The sequence below is a fragment of the Elgaria multicarinata genome, chromosome 6 (genome assembly GCF_023053635.1).
Source record: "Elgaria multicarinata webbii isolate HBS135686 ecotype San Diego chromosome 6, rElgMul1.1.pri, whole genome shotgun sequence".
NCBI classification, from domain to species: Eukaryota; Metazoa; Chordata; class Lepidosauria; order Squamata; family Anguidae; genus Elgaria; species Elgaria multicarinata.
The window spans coordinates 12,126,180-12,147,183 of NC_086176.1; the positions used below are offsets into that span (position 1 = coordinate 12,126,180).

General features: G+C 40.3%; 1 protein-coding gene across 2 annotated transcripts in view; it reads right to left on the reverse strand.

The window, feature by feature from the left end:
• Positions 1-4,432: 4,432 nt before the first annotated feature.
• GTF2E2 (general transcription factor IIE subunit 2) overlaps positions 4,433-21,004 on the reverse strand; it is a 35,813-nt gene continuing 19,241 nt past the window's right edge. For both annotated transcript variants that reach the window (XM_063129042.1, XM_063129043.1), the window contains exons 5-8: positions 19,562-19,744; positions 18,394-18,487; positions 9,088-9,203; positions 4,433-4,957 (exon numbers count right to left, since the gene is read on the reverse strand). In XM_063129042.1, the coding sequence (XP_062985112.1) occupies positions 4,841-4,957; positions 9,088-9,203; positions 18,394-18,487; positions 19,562-19,744 (510 nt within the window). In that variant the 3' untranslated portion in view covers positions 4,433-4,840. The remainder of the gene's footprint in view (positions 4,958-9,087; positions 9,204-18,393; positions 18,488-19,561; positions 19,745-21,004) is intronic.

Consider the following 21,004-nt stretch of genomic DNA (forward strand, 5'->3'; position numbering starts at 1 on the left):
AAAAATCAACCCACATTTTTATGAGACAAAAACCTGCAATCCTACTCTCATTTGCCTGGGAGTAAGTCCCATTAAGCTCATTAACCTGGTTCACATGAAGAAGGCCACTGTGGGTTAAGCCATAGTTAGCTAGCGTGTGCCAGTTGAACCCAACCACTGTGTGTTATATGAGGGTTATGCAACTCTTGCATAACCCTACAACAGACCGTGTTTAACCCTCGTATAACACACAGTGCCATGGGTTTTGACGACACAACAGCCCCCAGGTGGGGGTTGAATATGCAAAATGCTAGCTGGCCCAATGGGAACCCAATGGGACTCACTTCTCAGTAGATGTGCACAGGATTGCAGTTAGTCATTCTGCAAGCAAGGCTGATCAGGAGCAGACGGGTAGGGCAGGCTCCTGTGCCCTTATTCATTGGGATAAAAAGAAAAGTCACCAGGTAGGAGTTTTCCTCACTCCTGGCTGATGAACTCTAGCTGCCCGAGAGCCCTTTTCTTGCCAGAAAGCCTCTCATTCTTTGCATCTGGTCACCCTACAGCTACTCCATCGCAATACTGGTGGGCCAGACTAGACTGGCTTGCTCAACAAGGAGGTGTTAGTTTTACTATGGTTTAATCTTTCAGAACCTGCTTCCCTAACAAAGTTAACGCTTCTCCGAAGAATCAGTGACTTCAGTGTCTTAATGAAAATACAGTATTTTTCAGGGAAACACAAGTGACGTCAAGAAATCAAAGGCTTCAAAGATTACAAAATGTTCAGAACAAATGGGATAGAAAATACCCAAACAAATGACTTGAACAAAATTAAAATGTGACAGCAGTAACTCTAAAAAGATCTGTGTTGGAATTATTCAGCCCAAAACTTGATTCTTCTGTATCACGTTATATTGGCAATGGCTGAAAAAGATGATGCTTCCTATTTGTCTGATGTTTTTTTTTTTTTAAAAAAATGTTGTTAAAAGGTACTTTTCTATTGTAATTTTCTAAAATTAAAGACAATGATTATAACTTACATCTATGTATCAGTGGATTGTGCTACAGTGTCTTGTTATCCGCTTGAATCCATTTGAGGAGGCTTCCACCGGCGAAAGGGGGAGGCAGGTAATTCTTGATGATTTTCCCTCTCTGCCTGCAAGAAAATGAGACCAATGAACAATCAGACAGGCATGTGCCTTACATTCTGTCCCATCTATTAGTAGTTCAAATATATTGCAACTTTGAGCAAAGACCATTACAAACTATTTGCACAGATAGATCATTCTTATCCCCAGGACCGAAGGTGATGGCTCATTTAGAATTGCAACCCCATCATGTGAGCAGGCCCTTTTGTCAGGAATCATCCATGCTTCGCCACCTTCAAAATTATTTGCTCAAAGAATCTTAAGTTTGAAGCAAGTTCAAAAACTTGGAGAATTAACTGTTTTTGCCCTCTGTTTCATTTTGAGGTAACCTCTTAGGTAAATAAAAAACATGGTTGTCGGCTTAGGTATGACAAAGTAGTTTAAGAATTAGCAACAAGCAATTAAGTGAATGGGGCAAGATTGTTTGAAAAGTGAAAGTGGCTACTTGTAAACAAGGTATTATATAAAATATCCCTGAGTCAATAATATCAGATACCCCTGGTACCGAAGATGCATCAAAAATTATTAGCTGGCTTTCAGGCCACGAAATCTACTTGTGACGTCTTTTACTACCATTCCAAACCCTTCATCCAGATAAGACATTTATATATTTTGCAGCACTTGGCTTTCCATTCTGCTGAGCCCTTACAATATCTACCTGGCCAAATGTCATGCATAACTAATTAGCTACACTAAGACATTTAGGGCATAATCCTAAGCATGTTTAGATGGAATACAGTCCTATAGCTTGCCCCAGCCAGCAAGGATCACTGGGGCGTGTTGGGAGTTGTAGGACTTTGTTCTGTCTAAACATGCATAGGATGTTAGAGGCCCATGACAAGAGGTGGCTCATGTTGCATTGAAACCGGGACCACTGCAATTGGCAGTAAAGGTCCATCATCAACCCTGGCAAGATTCAGCCACCATCTCCCCATCCCTCTAAAGTGTCATGCTCTCTGCCTACAAACCATCTCTCCTAGACTAAAGCTGCAGTCCATACTGGAGGGGTGGCGGACCGAAGACCCTCCAGGGAATTTGGACTGCAACTCCTATTGGTCCCAGCCAGCATGGGATTACGAAAACATTTTCCTTCTCTCTCAAACATTCCTTGAGCTGTTACAAATTATTACAGGCCCCTCCCAGCTGCGGGAACGAACATTTCCTTGTTCAGCCCCTCACCTAGGAGTGAATTTTTTCTTACCCCACTGAATCTGAATTCATGCTTAACTCATGTCTGCACCAAGTAATACTGGTTAATATTAATTATGGTTCCCATTTTTGAGATATGAAACCAAGAGATAAATTCGTTCTTCTTGGTGCTTGTTAGCAGTGGAAAAAGGAATTGTGCTAACTAGACTGAAGGTACATGGCAGTGAAAAAATACCTATTTTTAATCAAGGCAAGGATGTGTCTACTGCTAGTGGTCTCTTGGCATCAGGACACTGAGGAATTCAATCCAGCACATTAGCAGCTACCTGAATGTGAGCCATGAAGCTGGAAGTAATTGGATGTCACTACCATCACTACCGCTGTGGTTATCCCTGCTTTCAAATCCCTTTCCATCAGCAGGTATCAAGAGCCCAACACTCCCCTGTGTCCTACCACCATCTGCCTGCACTTATAAGAAGTGACAGGAAAAGCCAAATGGGCATTCTTTACACAATTTGTCTAAACTCACTTGCCTTTTTCTCCTCCGTTCTCTGAAAGCCTGGAAGGATTATGATGAATTATAGATCAAATGCATTACAAACTGCTTCATGTCAGTTCTCTCAGGCAACCATGCAAAATCCTGCTGGTTCTTCCTTTTCCATTCCATTCCATTCCTTCCTTCCCTAACCCCCTCCATAGTTATAAATATCAGGGGAGGAAATTAAATTACCCTTCTGTTATACCAATTTGTACAGCCAGCATCCAACAGATCTCTATTTTGAGTGCCAAGCTGATAAAACTGAAAAATTACACACTCAATTTGTGATGACCACATTTTTTAAGAGGTGCTAGCAAAAGATCGCGTATTATATTGTTGGTTGTGGGTTCCTCAGTACAGCTTTAACCCTTAGAGCCCTAAATAGCTTGGGTCCTGTATATCTCAGAGAATATAATGCCCAATATTAACCTCTCCCTTACCCTAAGTTTGAAGAGGACTCTCTGCACATGTCCTGTATCTACAATTAGATTGGTGATGGCATCACTTTAATTTTAAAAAAAAGTTTTTTTAATGGACCCCAGAACTGTTGTTGTTTAAATGGATACTGTTGTTTTATACTGTTGTTTTTAAATTTTAAATTTTCTGATGGTTTTAAATTTTGTATACTTTTTAATGTTCATTATGGGGCGGTATATAAATTTAATAAATGAATAAATTATCAACTATAAACCCCACTTCCAAAATGGACAGTTCTGCCTCATTATCTTTACTTTTTGTAGAACGGGGGAGCTTCAGACACACACACACACACACACACACACACAATTTATTCATATTAACACACACACCCCATCCAAATAATTAGGAGGAAATAGGTTCTTACCTTTATTTCCCCTTGTTTCCTATGTAGCCAATAGTCACGTCCAGGAGCTGTTACCAGTCGCTCTGAAATTGGAGGCAGGCCAATCTAAGCTTTAAAATAGTAAACTGAAATAATTCATTTTGAATCACAAGGAAGCCAAGGAACATACTTTAATATCTTGTTTTTCAAAATGGAAGGATACTTGGCCTCTGGAGTGGAAAACGGCTAGAGAAGGCAATGACATTTATTTGATCACACACACAATTTTTGTATGGTTCTTGGATGGGTCAATTAAAAAATGCTAACTTGTCCCACACTTTTCTAAATGCAATTAAGATGGATGAAAGAGAAAATTGTATAAGGCAACAATAAGGCCTGGAGAAAGTTTGTTCTAGCAGAACTTACATATTGTAAGAGTTTAAGATTAGTGGGGATATAGACAAGGTGATTTGGGGAATTCTGCCTGGCATCTAAGGGGCAGATTCCCAACATAGGCTGAATTGTTTGTTAGTAGACACAACACAATCTTGCAAATAATGTACAATGTCTGATTTGAGTGGTGCCCTGCAAAGGTGACTAATTGAACTACTGGAAATTAATGGAGGTCTTCAGGAGGCACACACACACACACACACACATAAAGAGTGTTAGCCCTGAAGGAGGAGCTTACATTGCAAGCATAGAGCTAATTTTAATCTGTATCTTGGCACTACCTCTACACTTGTTTTTATTTTCTATTTTCAAGAGAGAGCAAACATTGGCTTTTACTTATGTTCAATCAATAAGCAAAGCAATATATTCATCTTTCTAGAATGATTTTATTATAAACGTGTTCTTGACATAGATAAAACAAATACTCAGTTTTATCTCTAAGTCAGCCCCAGATGAATAAATGAAAATACCCACAGAACCCCAAAGAAATCTTCAAAAAAAAGTCTTAAATGATGAACATGAACAATGGCATTACATGCTGAATATATTTCATCCCAATATCAAAAGTCTGCTGACAGTGAACAGCTCTGATCCAAGTTCATAGTAGCCAATAAAATAAGCATTAAGATCCTTGATCTCAAGATCTGTTCCTTTTCAGCTGCTGTAGCACTGAGAGTGGGGAGAACCACCATCACATTAGACACAGGACACCTGTCCTTCAGAGCTACCAAGCATCTGCATCAAAGCTCACAACAGTTCGTTCCAGAAGGCCCCCTATTTGCCAGGAACCACATCAGAGTAATCCTTCAATACTCCAGCCAGATGGTCATTGTGAGTCTTGAACCTCCGTTTCTTCTGAGAAGCAGGCTTCTTTCTCCTCTGAACAGGAACCTAAAAGAGAAATAAGGAATGATCACATTCAAGAATTTCTAAAACAATAAAGCCATTAGGAACTGCCTTGCAGGATCAGACCAAAGGCCCATGTAACCCAGCATTCCCATCTCACCAACTGCGCCAGGCAAATGTCTCTGGATGTGCAATACCACTGAATGTGGAGTTATTGTTTTAGGTGTCATAGCCAATAGTTGATGAAAGACCAATTCCCCATGAATTTGCTTGATCCTTTTGGAAAACTATCCAAGTTAGTAGCCATAAAGACATGTTGTGGCAATGAGTTACTTTTTTTAATTTTTTTTAATTAAAACATCCAACCAATACATCAATACAATATGAAACAATGCCCCATAATACACAATAATATAAAGTAAACAATGTAATAACATATGTTCTAACTTAATTCCATTTAACATAACATAATTAACATAAGTGTGCTCCCTCCAACCCCGGGGTCTTATTTATATTTCCAAAATCTCATCACTTCCTCTGGAGGTGTTTTCCCTCTCCCCTTTAATAGTACAAATTCTAAAAACTGTTTCCATATTCCTTCAAAATCATTCGTCTTTATCATTCCTCTTCTAACTTTCATGTTACATGTTAATTTATCATTAATAGCAATATCCCATATTTTTTTATACCAATCTTCTATTGCCCCACTCGTGCTCTTCGCTCCTCTGATGCCTTGCTTGGCTTCGTCCCTTCTCTTCTGCTGCCCCTTACGCCTGGAACGCTCTTCCAGAACATTTGAGATCTACAAGCTCAATCGCAACTTTTAAAGCTCAGCTAAAAACTTTTCTTTTTCCTAAAGCTTTTAAAACTTGATGTTGCTCGGACTTTATACTGTTAGTTTTACCCTAGCCTGTGCCTGTTTACCCTACCCAGTGCCTGTTTGCATTCCCTTCCCCTCCTTATTGCTTTACTATGATTTTAGTAGAATGTAAGCCTATGCGGCAGGGTCTTGCTATTTACTGTTTTACGCTGTACAGCACCATGTACATTGATGGTGCTATATAAATAAATAAATAATAATAATAATAATAATAATAATAATGATAATCCCCTTGAATCTTCCAGTTCCTAGATATCATTAGTATTGCTGCTGTCAACAAATTCGTTATCAATTCTTTTGTCTCTTGATTACAATTCAGTTCTCCATAAACTGATAATAATGCCTAAAATTTCTTCTATCTCCTTAAACACCATTTTCCATAATTTTTGTACATATTCACATTCCCACATATGTAAATACGTTCCTTTCTCTTGACAACCTCTCCAACATATTGCTGAGTTCATCTTATTTATTTTATTTAATTTCACAGGGGTTAGGTGTAATAATTTTCTTTTATCCTCACGGACATGTTTCTCAACACTCGTTGTTTCCATATCCCTTCCCAACTCTGTTGCCCTATTTGTTCCTTCAAGTCAGTTTCCCATACCAACTTACCTACACTTTCCATCTCTCCCTTTTCCACTAATATTCTATATATTTCATTCGCTAAACCTTTTATTGATTTGTTTTCTCTTTTCTCATTTTCTTTTTTTAAAAGCAGCTCCTCAAACTTCCTAATTCCTCTACACTCTCCATTATCATTCCATTTCTTCGTCCACTGTTCTAATTGAATATAATTTAACCATGATATATTTCCCTCTTTTAATCTCTCCTTTATTTCTTCCCTAGTTTTCATCCTTTCTAACCAATCTTTTAACTTCATTACCTTTCCTTCTTTTAAACTTTTTCCCAACTCTTTTTTTAAATTTTCCGGAAAGTTCCTCATCATTGTCACTGGTGGTATTGGGGAAATACTCGGAAGTGAGTCCTTTCTGTATAATCGCCATGTGTCCCAGTGATTTTTTAAAAGGGGGTTCTCTCTTTCTTCCGGCAATGAGTTCCATAAATTAATCATGCCAGTTTTCATGGACAAATTCCAGTTGTTGAGGTCCGAGGATGCGGACGAAACACTTGGCCAAGTCTGGCCAACCACCTGCATGTTCAACCCCTGCTAATACAAAGAGGTTGTTCAGCTGGGTGCAGAGGATTGTAAAATCCTCTTTGAGAGATGGGACAGAACCCCCTCTTTGAAAGGCAGTGATCAGTCCACTCCAGAAGAAATCTATTCTGGACCCAGAAAAAATAAACAATTATAGGCTGATTGCCAACATCCCCTTCCTGGGCAAGGTGCTTGTGTGAATAGTTGCCAGTCAACTACAGACACTTTTGGATGAAACTGATTGCCTAGATCCATTAAATAGCACTTTAGTGAGTGAGCAGTGAAGTGGCTAAGTTTGCTGATGACACCAAATTATTTAAGGTTGTTAAAACACAAAGGGATTGTGAAGAGCTCTAAAGGGATCTCTCCAAGCTGGGAGAATGGGCGTCCAAATGGCAGACGTGGTTCAATGTAAGCAAGTGTAAGGTGATGCACATTGGGGCAAAAAACCCCAACTTCAAGTATAACCTAATGGGAACTGAGTGGCAGTGACCAAACAAGGAAGAGATCTTGGGATTGTGGTGGAAAAGCTCAATGAAAATGTCCACCTGGTGTGCAGCTGCTGTAAAGGCAAACTCCATGTTAGGCATTATAAGAAAAGGAATTGAGAATAAAACGGCCAGTATCTTACTGCCCTTATACAAATCTATGGAGTGACCACACTTAGAATACTGTGTACAGTTCTGGTCACCACACCTAAAAAAGGATATTATAGAGCTGGAAAAAGTGCAGAAAAGGGCAATTAAAATGATTAAGGGGCTGGAGCATCTCCCCTATGAGGGAAGGTTACAGCAACTGGGATTTATTTATGAAGCTCTCTGGGCGGTTTATAAAAGTTAAAAACAGTAACCATTAAAAGTATACAAAATTTAAAAACATAAAAACAACAGTATTCATTTAAAAACAACAGTTCTGGGGTCTGTTAAAAAACAAACTTAGTGTTGTTAAATGGTGTTAAATGCTTGGGAGAAGAGAAAAGTCTTGACCTGGCGCCTAAAAGATAACAGTGTTGGTGCCAGACGAGCCTCATTGGGGAGATCATTCCACAGTCGGGGGGCCACCACCGAAAAGGCCCTCTCCCTTGTTGCCATCCTCCGAGCTTATTCTACTTCCCAGGTAGTGAAATCAGCAATCTTGTACTTCTTATTCAATGCATATTTGCACATTTTCAAAATTAGCTCTCTCCTAACATAACAGAAGTGCAATGTAACTTGTCATTCAGTATGACAAGCCACACATTAAACTTATGCTCAACACAGTGTTCCTTCGGGGCTGTAATGTTAAACTGGTGGCTTATGTTTCCTGTCCTGAGAGTAGAGCGACTGCCAGATCCCTGGGCAAAATGCTTTACTCTAAAGGAGAAGAGGAGGCTGCAAGGAGACATGATAGAGGTGTACAAAATTATGCATGGAATGGAGAATATGGATAGGGAGAACGTAGAACATTGTCGCCCTCTATGGGGAGCTGCAAGCACATCAGCTGACCATGGCGGCCGCTCCTCTTGGAAGCCTCCTAGGTCCAAGGCAAGCAGCAGGAGGGGACTTTTACTTATGTTCCACCAGGGAGTGAGTGGTACATAAAGGATTCAAATGGCTGCAACTGTTTGCCTTGGACCCTAAAGTCTCTCAGATCCAAGGCAGGCAACCACAGTGACAACCTTAGCTCAGTGGTAGAACCACCTCCTTTGCATGCAGAAAGTCCCAGATCCACAGCATCCCCAGGTAGGGCAGGAACAGCACCTGTCTGAAATACTGGAGAATCACTGCCAGTCAGTGTCGACAATACTGAGCTAGATGGACCAACGGTCTCACTCAGTATTATTCCTAGTGATAAGTAGATGGAGAAGGACCACTGTCTCATTTACTATCTGCAAGACTGCCATGGAGCGTTGCCCTTAAACCTCATTATCTTATTGGCAATAAGTACCAGAGGTATCTCTGAACATAACATTGATATTTTCCCCTGGAGTGCTTAAAAATCATGTGTGGCCCCACTTAATGAGATTAAATACATTAATTCCATCCATGCTCAACTCTTCTTAATCGACTCTTTAAGTCAATTAAGAATCAACACTTTAATCAAGACTGGAACAGAACACACAAGAAAAGGCTTGTGGAAAGCCTGCCATTTTCTTACCATTTTCTTTGGACCCGCCTCCTGCATGGAAGAAATACCCTGGCGTTTCAGATACTCTTCTATCTTCTCTTCATCCATGGAATCCACAGGAACACTCCTCCAAAGTTTCTGAAATTCTAAAATGCCAAAACAGAGTATTAATTCGGCATGGCACTGGATAAACAAATATTGCGTCCACAATTATGCCGCTCATGCAGGAGTTTTAAGCAGTGCGAAAAGCTGATGTGGCAGATTGTCAGTGATGTTGCAGATTCCAAAAAAACCCAGTAAGACTGATAGGGAAGGTTTCATATTAGAGCAGGGAGTCTGATTAGAGGTTAAATTGAGCATACCCCTTTTAGAAAGGACTTCCCAACAATTTGGGCATTTCTTATTCCTTATCATACACGCAGCTCTTCATATGCATTCTATTATGTTTTTTGAATGTTAGTTCAGTATATTCTGAACTATTATTCACCACACCTGATATTTTCAATAGGCCTACACTGGATTGCTGCTGCCGCCACCACCGTTACCTCCCCAGTAAGATGAAGTCATCACACACACTGCTTCCCAGCTTCCTACTGCCAATGACATACAGTGGTGGCAGGGAACACTGAGCACCATCACCTCATCGGTGGTTTTTTACTAGTTGTTGCAGGGAGACATGCGCTGGCAGCAGCCACCCATGCCTAGAACATCTAATTCAACATTAAGGTAAGTAAGTAATAAATTCACCGTGCTTCTACTCAAGTCTGCAAAACTGCACTTCCAGTATTTAGCAACGTTTTAAAGGACTCCCAAACCCTTCAAAACCACAAAGCCGCTGCAGCCTCTTGGTCAGAGAAAATGAAGAAGAGGCCCAAACCTTCAAAGAGCAGCAACGGTCAGATAACCTGTACACAACCAGCCTCCATATATCGTTTTAAGTGCTTTCCTGGAATGCCTTTATCAAGGCTGTGACTGGTACAATTCCACTTCCCTTCATTCCATAGACATTAAATTAGCTAAAGTCTGTCAACAGGCCCAGCTCACAACCCATAAATAAAATCCTAAAACACAAGAGACAGGAAATCTTTTTGGGCATTCCAAAATATAAGTTTTGAAGTCGCTTTGATATATTCGGTAAATTATTTGTGCAGCCTGGTGCTAATCAAGCAAATACTCTGTGACAATTCTTCCTTTGGATACATTGGTTCCGTAGCACCACTACTTGAACCTAGAAGAATGACCTGATGTATAAAAGCTAATGAAGAAGCCAGCTATTATCTTTTGGGAAGTTTTGTTGAATGCTCCAAGTGCAAGTTCTCCTCTATTCATACAAATTCAGCTGTTTTAGACTTTTTGTACAAAATAAAATAGGAGGTATCTTAGAACAGTGAGTAAATATTACACATCTAATGCACAGAAAACATGGCTGAGTTTACAGTATAATCTTGAATACAAGTACATCGTGGACTTAGCATCGTGGACTCACACATTAGTCTGCAACATCTCTGATGGGACTGGAGAGATCTCTGCAGGTCCATGGGCATTACTTTTGTATTGTGGGTGACTTAAGTATAGTGAGGGGATCATCTTAAATGCCCTAATCTTCATCTCCAGCTGCAACCAAACCTAAGCCCCCAGAATTTCATAGGCTCACATTAATCCTTCAGTATTCAAGGCAATAAGGCAACTATGTGCACCAGTTGCTGGGGAACATGGATGGGAGGGTACTGTTGCACCATGTCCTGCTTCATCCCTGGCTGATGGCTGGTTGGCCACTGTGTGAACAGAGTGCTGGACTAGATGGACCCTTGGTCTGATCCAGCATGGCACTTATGTTATCTCTTTGACCTGGTTCCCATGATCAGCGGCACTCACCATGGCTTAACTGAGCCATGGTGGGTTACGGCACATGCGGTCTGCCATTATAAATATTCAAGCTGACATGTGAACCCAGGCATGCGAACCCTTGAGTAACAAGCCACCCAGAACCCATGGGCTGTAGTAGGGTTCTAGGGTGGCTTATTAACCACAGCAACAATCCACCATGCCTGGGTTCACACTTCATGATAAGCCTCAGTGACTGCCCATTGTGGCTTGAATATTCATACTGGTGATTTTAAAGGGGGGTTGGACAAATTCATGGAGGATAAAGCTATCAACGATACTAGTCCTGGTGACTATATGCTACCCCCGTTATCAAAGACTATGTACATCAGTAGCTGGGGAACCCAAGTAGGATGGTGCTATTGTACTCATGTCCTAATTTTGGGTTCCTCAAAGGCAGGTGGTTGGCCACTGTGTGAATGGAATGTCCGACTGCATGGACCCTTGGAATGATCCAGCATGGCTCTTATGTTTGCTGAAGTACAGGGAAAAGTAAAGTAGCTGCAAGCACTAAAAGGCTGCTCCTTTAAAAATAAAATAAACCACAGAATTCCATGCCGATTCCATAGTGGAGACACACAGAATAGGTTGAAGTTTAATATCGTGATATATTTGTATCCCGACTTGAATATGGACATAAGGTGGGACATAAGTGTATTAAATAAATACTGGAAAGTAAGTCTCAGAAGAGGGTGATGGGTGACTGCTGTTCCACAACGGCCATTGGCATATGCCATAGGCCGCAGGGTTCAATCTTGTGTTTCATTCTATTTAACATTTTCATGCATTCGCTGGGTGAAGTTTTCCAGAGATTTGGGCTGTGCTGTACTCAAGATGCTGACTGACAATACCCAGCACTATCTTTCTTATCTGTCTGAGGAGTAATAAAGATCCTAAACCAGGGCCTGATGGCGGTAATGGACGGGTTGGGGATGAACAAACTGAAGCTTATTTAAGACAAAACAGAAGTACTCTTGACTGAGGTTTCTGTTGAACTGAGAACAGTTGTTCTCAACGGGGTCATACTCCCCAGTCATGATAAAGTTCATACCTAAAGGATTTTCCTGGACCCGTCATTACTTTTGAATGCCCAGGTGACAACAGCAGCAGCCACAAGCACTTTCACCAGCTTAAGATGATGCACTGGCTGCGACCTTTCTTGGAAAACACAGGCTTGGTCCTGGCTATTCATGCCTTAGGACTCATCTACACCAAGCAGGATATTCCACTATGAAAGCAGTATATAAAAGGCAGGAGCCACACTGCTGCTTTGTAGCGGTATTGAAGTGCACTGACAACTGTTGGGGCCCACTGACACATACCATATACCGCTTTCATACCACTTTCATAGTGCTATATCCTGCCTGGTGTAGATGTGTCAATGGGCCCCAATAGTTGTCAGTGCACTTCAATACCGCTACAAAGCAGTAGCGTGGCTCCTGCCTTTTATATACCGCTTTCATAGTGGAATATCCTGCTTAGTGTAGATGAGCCCTTAGTTACATCTAGACTAGATTATTGTAAAGTGCTTTACATGAGGCTATCTCTGAATAGCTCCCAGAAACTACACTTAGTTCAAACTATAGTAGCCAGATTGTTAGTAGGTGTGTGCTGGATGAAGCACAATCTTCAGTGGCTCCCTGTTCACTTCTGGTCTCAATTCAGAGTGCTGCTATGAGGTCCGAGACCAGGATATTTGGAGGACCACCTCCATCCACATGAACCTGCTCAGACACTCAAATCCGCACCCAAAGCTCTGCTCTGGGTTCCCTGCCATAGGAAGTGTTGAGGATGGGCACCAGAGACAGGGGCGTTAAGTTGTGGTACCTAAATTGTGGAATACTCTCCTAAAGAAAGTATGCATGCCCAGCTCTCTGTATTTGCGAGTATTTTAAAATTGTTATTTTAAAATGTTACTAACTTGCTGATGTAAGCCACCTTGGGGATCCTGACTTAAGATTTTAATCAACCTATAATGTGAATAGGCGTGTAACCAGAATGAATATGAGACACTTGGATGGGGGTATGTCAGAGTAAATAGGAAAGTGGCAGAGAAAGTATTGCATTTCTTCACTTCCTTTATAGTATTTTGACTGTCTTGGCCAGGAAGGACTGTGTTTTTGCAGACAGAACCAAGTAAGGAGGTATTGTAAATGCAGAGAAGAACAGAGGCATTATGCAGGAAGAACTGGATGACCTCATGTGCTGGAGTAACAGAAATGGCATGAAATTCAACAATATGACGTATAAGGTCATGCAGCTGCAAAGACGGTAAATGCAATTCTTGGATGCACTTGTTAAGACATTTCTAATATGAAAAGGGAAATACTGGTAATTTTGCAAAAACTAATAAGGGAGGTCACATCTGTGTTCAGTTCTGGTCATACATCTTCAAGAGAAAAAGTATTCAAACAGAAAGAAATGGAAAACATGCCTATCAGAAGACATTAAAGAATTTTGCCTTTTATCCTAGAAAAGAAGCGACAATTCTGTAAAACGTCTCAAATAGCTCTGGGAGGGAACGTGGTTTAAGTCTACAACTACAGCACAAAGTAATTCTAGAAGATAGCTATATTCATCACTGCTGCAAAAACAAAGTGCCCTGTGCCACCTTAAAGGCTTACACATTTATTATGGCACGAGCTTTCATGAACCAGAACTCACTGCATCAGGTATGTTTTCTCCGCTGATGCCAGGTTGTGCCTGGCTGTTGAGCTCTGCCAATCTGCCTTTAGCCACACCTATTTCAGGTTTTGGGAGAGCCTGTATGTTTAGATCAATGGTAGTACTGCTGTCAAAATTGCCACAGCTTCACAACCTGCCAATAATTTATGGCTGACTTAGAACAACGTTTCCTTAATTCCCGTCCCCAGTGTCTCTTATCTACCTCAAATATACAAAGGTTTCTTCCTCTGGGACCAGGCAATTAGGGCTGTCAGGTACTCCCTATGCCAACAAGCACAGGTGAGAGAACAAATTAACAATGAGCTTTTGCTCAAACAGGAGAAGAAACTTCCATCTGATTCCCTACAATTTCAGTCATCAAAGGGAGCCAGATCTGCATCACAGGACATGTCACTAACTGGGGTGCGCAAAATGCGCTCCTGTGTACAAGAAGAACCGAAAGGCATTCAGCTCAGAGATGCCCAAAAGTGGTAATGTACATGGTATGCACTGCTTTCTGTCCATCTAGAGCTGTCAAGCTTCCACTAGGCTTGATTCATAATTGGGTTCAATTTGTAATTGGCCTTGGCTAACCAAACTGGTTTTTTTTTAAAAAAAGTCAGGAGAGTATAATTAATTCTGAGCCCAATTAAGAGCCCCCTTGGACTGTGTCACACTTCCAATGATGTCATCAGGAGTGTGACAGGGTCTAAATCCTTTCCCCAACCTATCCAAAACTCCTTACTGACTGCTGCAAGAGGTAGATCCCTCCTTCCACTTTGGTACTTGTGGGACCCATGCACACCAAGGTGGCCATGTCTTACCAGGCACCTCGTCAAGTCAGTGACCTATATGTGCCAAGTAAGAGAGAGGGGAGGAAAGTAATTATCTACCACTGCCACAGCTAGCCAGAGGAGGGGTGAGGCGAATGAGAGGAAGAGTGCTCTGGGATGGGTAAGAGGCAGTTAGGAATTCTTTTCTTGCTCAGAGCAGATCTATTGCTCTGACAACAAATTCAGGTGTTGAGTGCCACCAGAACTATAGCCAAAATGGGGCACTGCAAAGTAAGAAGGAAGTAACAACATCCTTGCAGGGGACAGGACTCTGAGGGTTGCAGAACTACAGGAAATCTTTTTTAAAACAACTCCCTTCTCCAGTCCTATGAGGACTGTTCTATCGTCATGGAATGAAGGATGACACTTAGGGTGTGGGGGGAGGGAATCAGCACACTAGGGAGAGGGAATGAATGGAAGGCCCTGCTTGGAAGGAATGGCTGGATGGAACCCTAAACAGGAGCACTCCTTCAGGAAGAAGGGTATGCTGCAACATTTTGTTGATGGTCCTGCAATGTAAGGTTATAGCCCTCGCCTTGAAGTGCAGTCAAGTATTATAACTTGCCAAAGGTGGCTTATGACCTACACCATAAGGGACAGCCTGAACGCTGACAATGAATAAGATCAGTCACATAGTATATTACTGTGGCATGAAGGACTACAAGAGTGGAGTCATGTTGAGACCTAAACTACAGTGACTTTGGGACTACAACACAAGTACGACCATTGGATGTGAGTTCCTTGAAATTGTGGCTGCCAGATCAGGAAAGACTTTGCAGGTGAAATGTGCTTCTTTTCTAGTCATACCCCCAAACGACTTGGGAGAAAAAGGATAAATAGCTCCCTCCGACTATCTAATTCATTAACACAGGCACACTTTTATAGGCTTGATCCATCTGACAGGTTATGATGAATGATACTTCCATCAAATACCAGGGTAAAGGTAAAGGGGAATCCGGATAAGATCACTAAGTTCCCTGCTGCTGCTGCTTCTATAGTGGCTGTCTTCTGGAGTTTGCCTCCAGGGTCTTCTTGGGCCAGTATCAATGTGGGCAGGGGATCTGGGTCCACTGTGCTGCACCACATGGCAGGAGTACTCCCGTTCAACCTATTTGTGATCTCTTAGTCCATTCTCTGAGCAGAAATGAGCAGCAGAGATAGAGAGGCTTTTTCATTGTATTCTGTTTTTACTTTCCTTCTTTGTTTTTTGTTATGTGTCTTAGCTTCTTTAAGGAGCTCTGAGAAAGCCTCCCCCATCCCTAAGAGGAGCGGCGATTTAGAGAGAAGCCACCTCCAGCTCCTTAGAAAGTACTTGTTAGCTCAATTATCTGGTTCCAGAGGCAGAACCTTCCCTGAGCTGAATGCACCCGCCTACAAAGGGAGAATAATTTACTACAAATTCACATGTACTGTTATGTCGACCAACCTCCAACATGTCAGCATTAGGGATGCCTTCTTGATATGTATATAATTTTAGGCCTTTTATACATGCTTGTATTTCTGTTTTTTTTCTTAATTAAAAGCTGTTAAAGTAAGCTGCCCAGAAAACATATGTTGATGGGCAGTTATATAAATATTGTAAATAAATAAATAAATAAATGCAGGGTTTAAGTGTTTAAAATAATCATATTGGCAACATTCCAGATTTCAAAGTAACGTCTAAAAACCATACTACTAACAGATTTTCAAACTACAAACATGAGATTATGCTGCCATCTACAGATCAAATTAAGAATCCTTTAACTTCACTACAAATTGGTGGAATTTGTAGTGAAGTTCGAACTTCTAAGCTAAGAGCTAATGTTTGGTGATTTGAAAGTAAATATAAACCACCTTGAGTCCCAGTATTGGGAAAATGGCAGGATACAAATAGAAGTAGTAGTAGTAGTAATAACAACAACAACTATTTTTTAACAGTCTAAATTAATTTAAAAAATAAATGGGATTGAAACAGACTGAACAACAGCTAATGTACACCTAATAAACTTAGATACTTCATAAATAATGTATAGCAATAACGGTGGTGACAGTGCAACACATAACAGACAAAAATTGCCTCACTCAACATTAAGTTTTATGGGTGAGAAATTGTACATTATCACATATGCTTAGAATTTCCTAATTTATGAAAAAGACAGTAATTAATTCTGGCGGAAGTGCTCAGTAAAATAGACACTGCACATTATTCATACTCATTTAAAAAATATTTTTTCTGAAGGAAAGACTTTATGGAGGAACTATCAAGCATCCGAATATTTAGTGAATAATTGCATCCTTTGTAAAGGCATCTTGCTCTTACATTTCCAGCAGACCTCTGAACATTGATGAAGCAACGTTGAGTAGAAAACTGCTTTTCCATTGAGCAATTCTATTCAGATAGAACATGGAGCCATCAGCTGACATGTGCTTCCTCTTATAGAGAATATGGATCTGAATTCATCTCTCTTTGCCATTTACTCATATTATATTTGATACTGAAAGCCTCTGATCTCCTGACCTGGCTATCCTAAGTTGGACCTAACACAGGTCTGTCAAAGAAAGGATTATAGGATAGAATTTGGTGCTTTGGGGATTTGAGAAACGGACTACCCTGTGAAACTAGTGAACACAGAAGATGCTACTGATTCCAGTTTAGCATCCTGTTATCCACTTTGGCCAACCAGGTGCCTGTGGGAAGCCCACAAGTAGGACATGAAGTCAATAGCTCTCCCTGCTGCTGCCCCCAACAACTGGAATTCAATTGCATGCTTCCTCTGAACCCAGGGAGTTCCATATAGCCATCATGGCTATAAAAGTCACAGAGAGAGAGAGAGAGAGAGCCTCCTTATTTAATCCTTTTTTAAAATAATTTAAGCTAGTGACAACTTTATCTTGTGGCTTTGAAATCCACACATTAACAAACTGTTGCAGAGCAGAGTCGTTTTGTTCAGGATTCCCCTCCCCACAGTTTCTGTTCACTGCCCCCCAACCCCCCGCCATCAGTCATCATTCTGTGCCCATTGATTACGCTCAGTCCTCCGTCCCAAATCCATTTCAGCTTGGATTTTTTAACAGCATGGGGTGAACATATTTGTGCCCAATCCCAGCTTCAATAAATTCTTTAGTTTCCCCATTGATGTCCATGGGCAGCTCGCTCTTCCATCCCTGGGGACATTTAAAAATAGCTTCACAATGTGAACCAGGAAATGACCTATCCACTCAATGCAATGGTTCTTTGTACTGTGTGTGTGTGTGTGTGTGTGTCTGAGTGCCGGTTCCAACTAAGCACTTTATTTGCTCCCCCACTCCCAACTATGCTTTTAAGGTTCTTTTTAACTTTGCACTCACTTAACATTCGATGCCATTGATGGCTTGTTGTTGCTGTTTTTCCTCACTTTTTTTCCCCTAAATGATTTTAGTATTGCTAACCTCTATCATGGATATTAAGAAAAAATATGAAAATAGGAGCCAGTTTCAGTTCATCCAAGCAAATCTTTGTTCAGCTTGCAACTTGATTCAATCCTATAAACTCTTGCCTTTTCTCTCCTGTTCTTTGTAGCTAGCAACTTTATGTCAACTCAGTAACAAGCAAGACTGGACTTTTGTCCATCTGAACTCAGGAGAAATAATGACACAAATAAGGAGGAATTCAATGGAATAGAGGGAAAAGCCTGTTTTTCTTTATCAGGGGAATTGGAGTTTGAAGTAGTTAAAAATAAAACTAGCCAAAAGTCACTGTGGATCAAAGGAAGGAAACCCATGTCCAAAAATCTTGTTTGCAGAATATGAAAGAAACCTATTGTTTGAAAATGCTGGAACTTAAATGCTGGCTGGGTAGTATTCAGGTTCAAGTTATATAATATTACATTAATTGAGAAATGTATGAGTGACATTTTAAACATTTTTAACTATTCTAAAAGCAGATCTAACAGGCATGCTATTACATACATATTTACAGCTGTAATGAGAAACCAACCTTCATCCACTGTAAATTGACAACTCTTATCATTGTAGAAAAGAATTTTCTTCTTATCAGGACGTGTAACGAAGATGATCTGGTCCCCTAAAGCCTCAAATGGAAACACAAAAATAAGCACTGTTAAGTCCAGTACTTGGAGATGCCCTACAAGTAAATCTGCAAGAGAAGTCTGCTGACATTCATCACCAGAAAGCCATTCCGGAATCCAAATAAGATAGAGGCAGTGAATTTGTATAAGACCTCTACAAGTAACATAACTTGTGTCATTTGCAAATTGTAATACACAGTTTATCCATTATGTTCACTCTTGGAAAGGGAAAGAAGAATGGTGCTAAACTTGAAATTTAAATTTTAAATGTCTAATTTGCTGCTGGGTAACTCTGGTACCTATGATTTGTTAACTGTTGTTTGTTTGGTGGGGACCCAAAGGAACTCAATGATGTTCTCATTTCCCCATTTATAAAACTGATACATTTAGGCTGCAATCCTATACAGGAGGTACCTGGGAGTCCCATTGAAACCAATGAGTCTTATTTTTGACTAAACATGTATAGGATTGTAAATCTGCACTGATTTACCAGGATAAATAAGATAATGGCCACAATTCAGAGGGATACACCCTCCACTAATTTTTATTTTATTTTTAGATTTCTTCTCAGAAGTCTGCACAGAGCTGCCAAATCACTCTTCAACTCTTTAAGTTCAAAAAGGAACCTTCAGATCTGATACAACAGCTTTTTAGAAGGAAAATGGCCATCATTTTTCTTCTTCTTTTAAACAGCTCTTGCATCCAACTCAGGGGAGTTGAAAGAACGGGTGGGCTGCGCGTTGCAGAGGCAGTTCCTAAGCTTTTGAGTGTTTATTTGCTTATTTATTTATTATATTTCTATAATGCCCAATAGCTGAAGCTTTCTGGGTGGTTCACAATAATTCAAACCAGAAACTACAGCATAAAATAGAATATAAATTTTAGAAATTTAAAGCTACACTATAGAAGTAAAATCAGAATAAACCTAGCAGTGATGCAGAGATTTAAAATAATTTTGTGGTTAAGCAGCATGGTTTGGTGTGTTGTCTGAACGAGGCCAATAATTGTTAAAATTGCTTTTGTGGAAGCAAAAAGGATAACCATTTCTTAAAACATGAAACTACCTTTAGGGCTTACCTTTATGGCTTTCTGTGCATTAGGTAGCCCTTCCTCAATATCTTCTAAAAGTATTCCTCCCAATCCTCGCTGATCATGTTTATCCAAGAGCCTTAGCAGGGCCTTTTTATCTTTCAAATTGTATTTAGGTTTGAAAGCATATTTCCCATCTATAACTTCTATTTTGGGATTGTTGACAAGGGCCTGTAAAACAAACACAAATTCTCAGTTTATAGGAAAGGATATGTATTTGGCATATGCTTTGTTTGCTAAACCAGTAATTCTTAAATTGCTGTAAGATAACTGCATATTGAATAACTACAAGAAACATTAGATGGAACTTGGGTGTTGTGTGCCTATATGATACAGTTCTGATCAGGCTGCCCTGGGTTGTTTAATTGCACCATGTCTCTACAGCAGGAGTGACTGGATGATTCAGTCAATCTGGATTTGATGCAGCAATACAATATAATTATCTGCCTCCAAAGGCGTTTGCCTGTGCATGGCTGCATGAGCCATCACTCTACCCTGGCCTTGCTCTAATCATGGAGGCATTCTACTGCAACTCTGTTTCTTAGTATGGGAGTTGTCAAGGAGTTTAGGGAGACAGGATCAGATCAGTCAGTAAGCATCAAAACCATACGCGTAGTAAAATAGATAAAGAGACCTGCTTTGCACATAAAGACAATTCATGGGGGTTTTGACCCATGAATTATTGAGCTGCGCATGACTGAGCAGTTCGCTTCTTTCCGCCCTGGGTTCTTCCTCCCTGAACAATACAAGAATCCAGTCAAACCGGGTCACAGTATTACTTCTGCTCCTCCCGTTACAAAAGACAACGATCTGTATAAATATGCAGAACACTAGAATTTTATTTTAAAGGTTTTCTTCGTCCTGTGAAGCATACAGTCCAAGGGCATCCTTCACATTGATGCTTTTGGAACCAAGTAAATATATATAATTTCCACTTTCTAAATTAACTAATTAATTTAATGACTGTTTAAAAGTGGTGGCATCTTGCAATCCAACACATAAATGTGGTTTATTTTTTAAGTATTCAAAAGTGAAATATTACATTCTAATTCAGGAAAGTGTGCCACAGCTATCAAAAGTTCAGGAAACATTACCAAAACACATAGAAAACGTTTGAAAAACTACAAAATGTGTACATGCAGTTTACCCATATTCTCAGCTTTTATTAATAAGATATTTAACATTAAATCCATTCCATAATTACCATATGCACAATATGTAACTTTAACATTATGAAGTTTACTAAATCTGTGTATTTTGAAGTATGTCATCATATAAAATCTTTATACAAGTTAAACCAGCAGTTAACATGCAATAAGTCTATAACTTGTTAAGTACGTCTTCCTTGGCAACTGTGTCTGACAACCGGTAACAGCGGGCCAGTCGCACATAACTGCAGCAAATTAACTATCCCATGATTTTCTGTGGTGC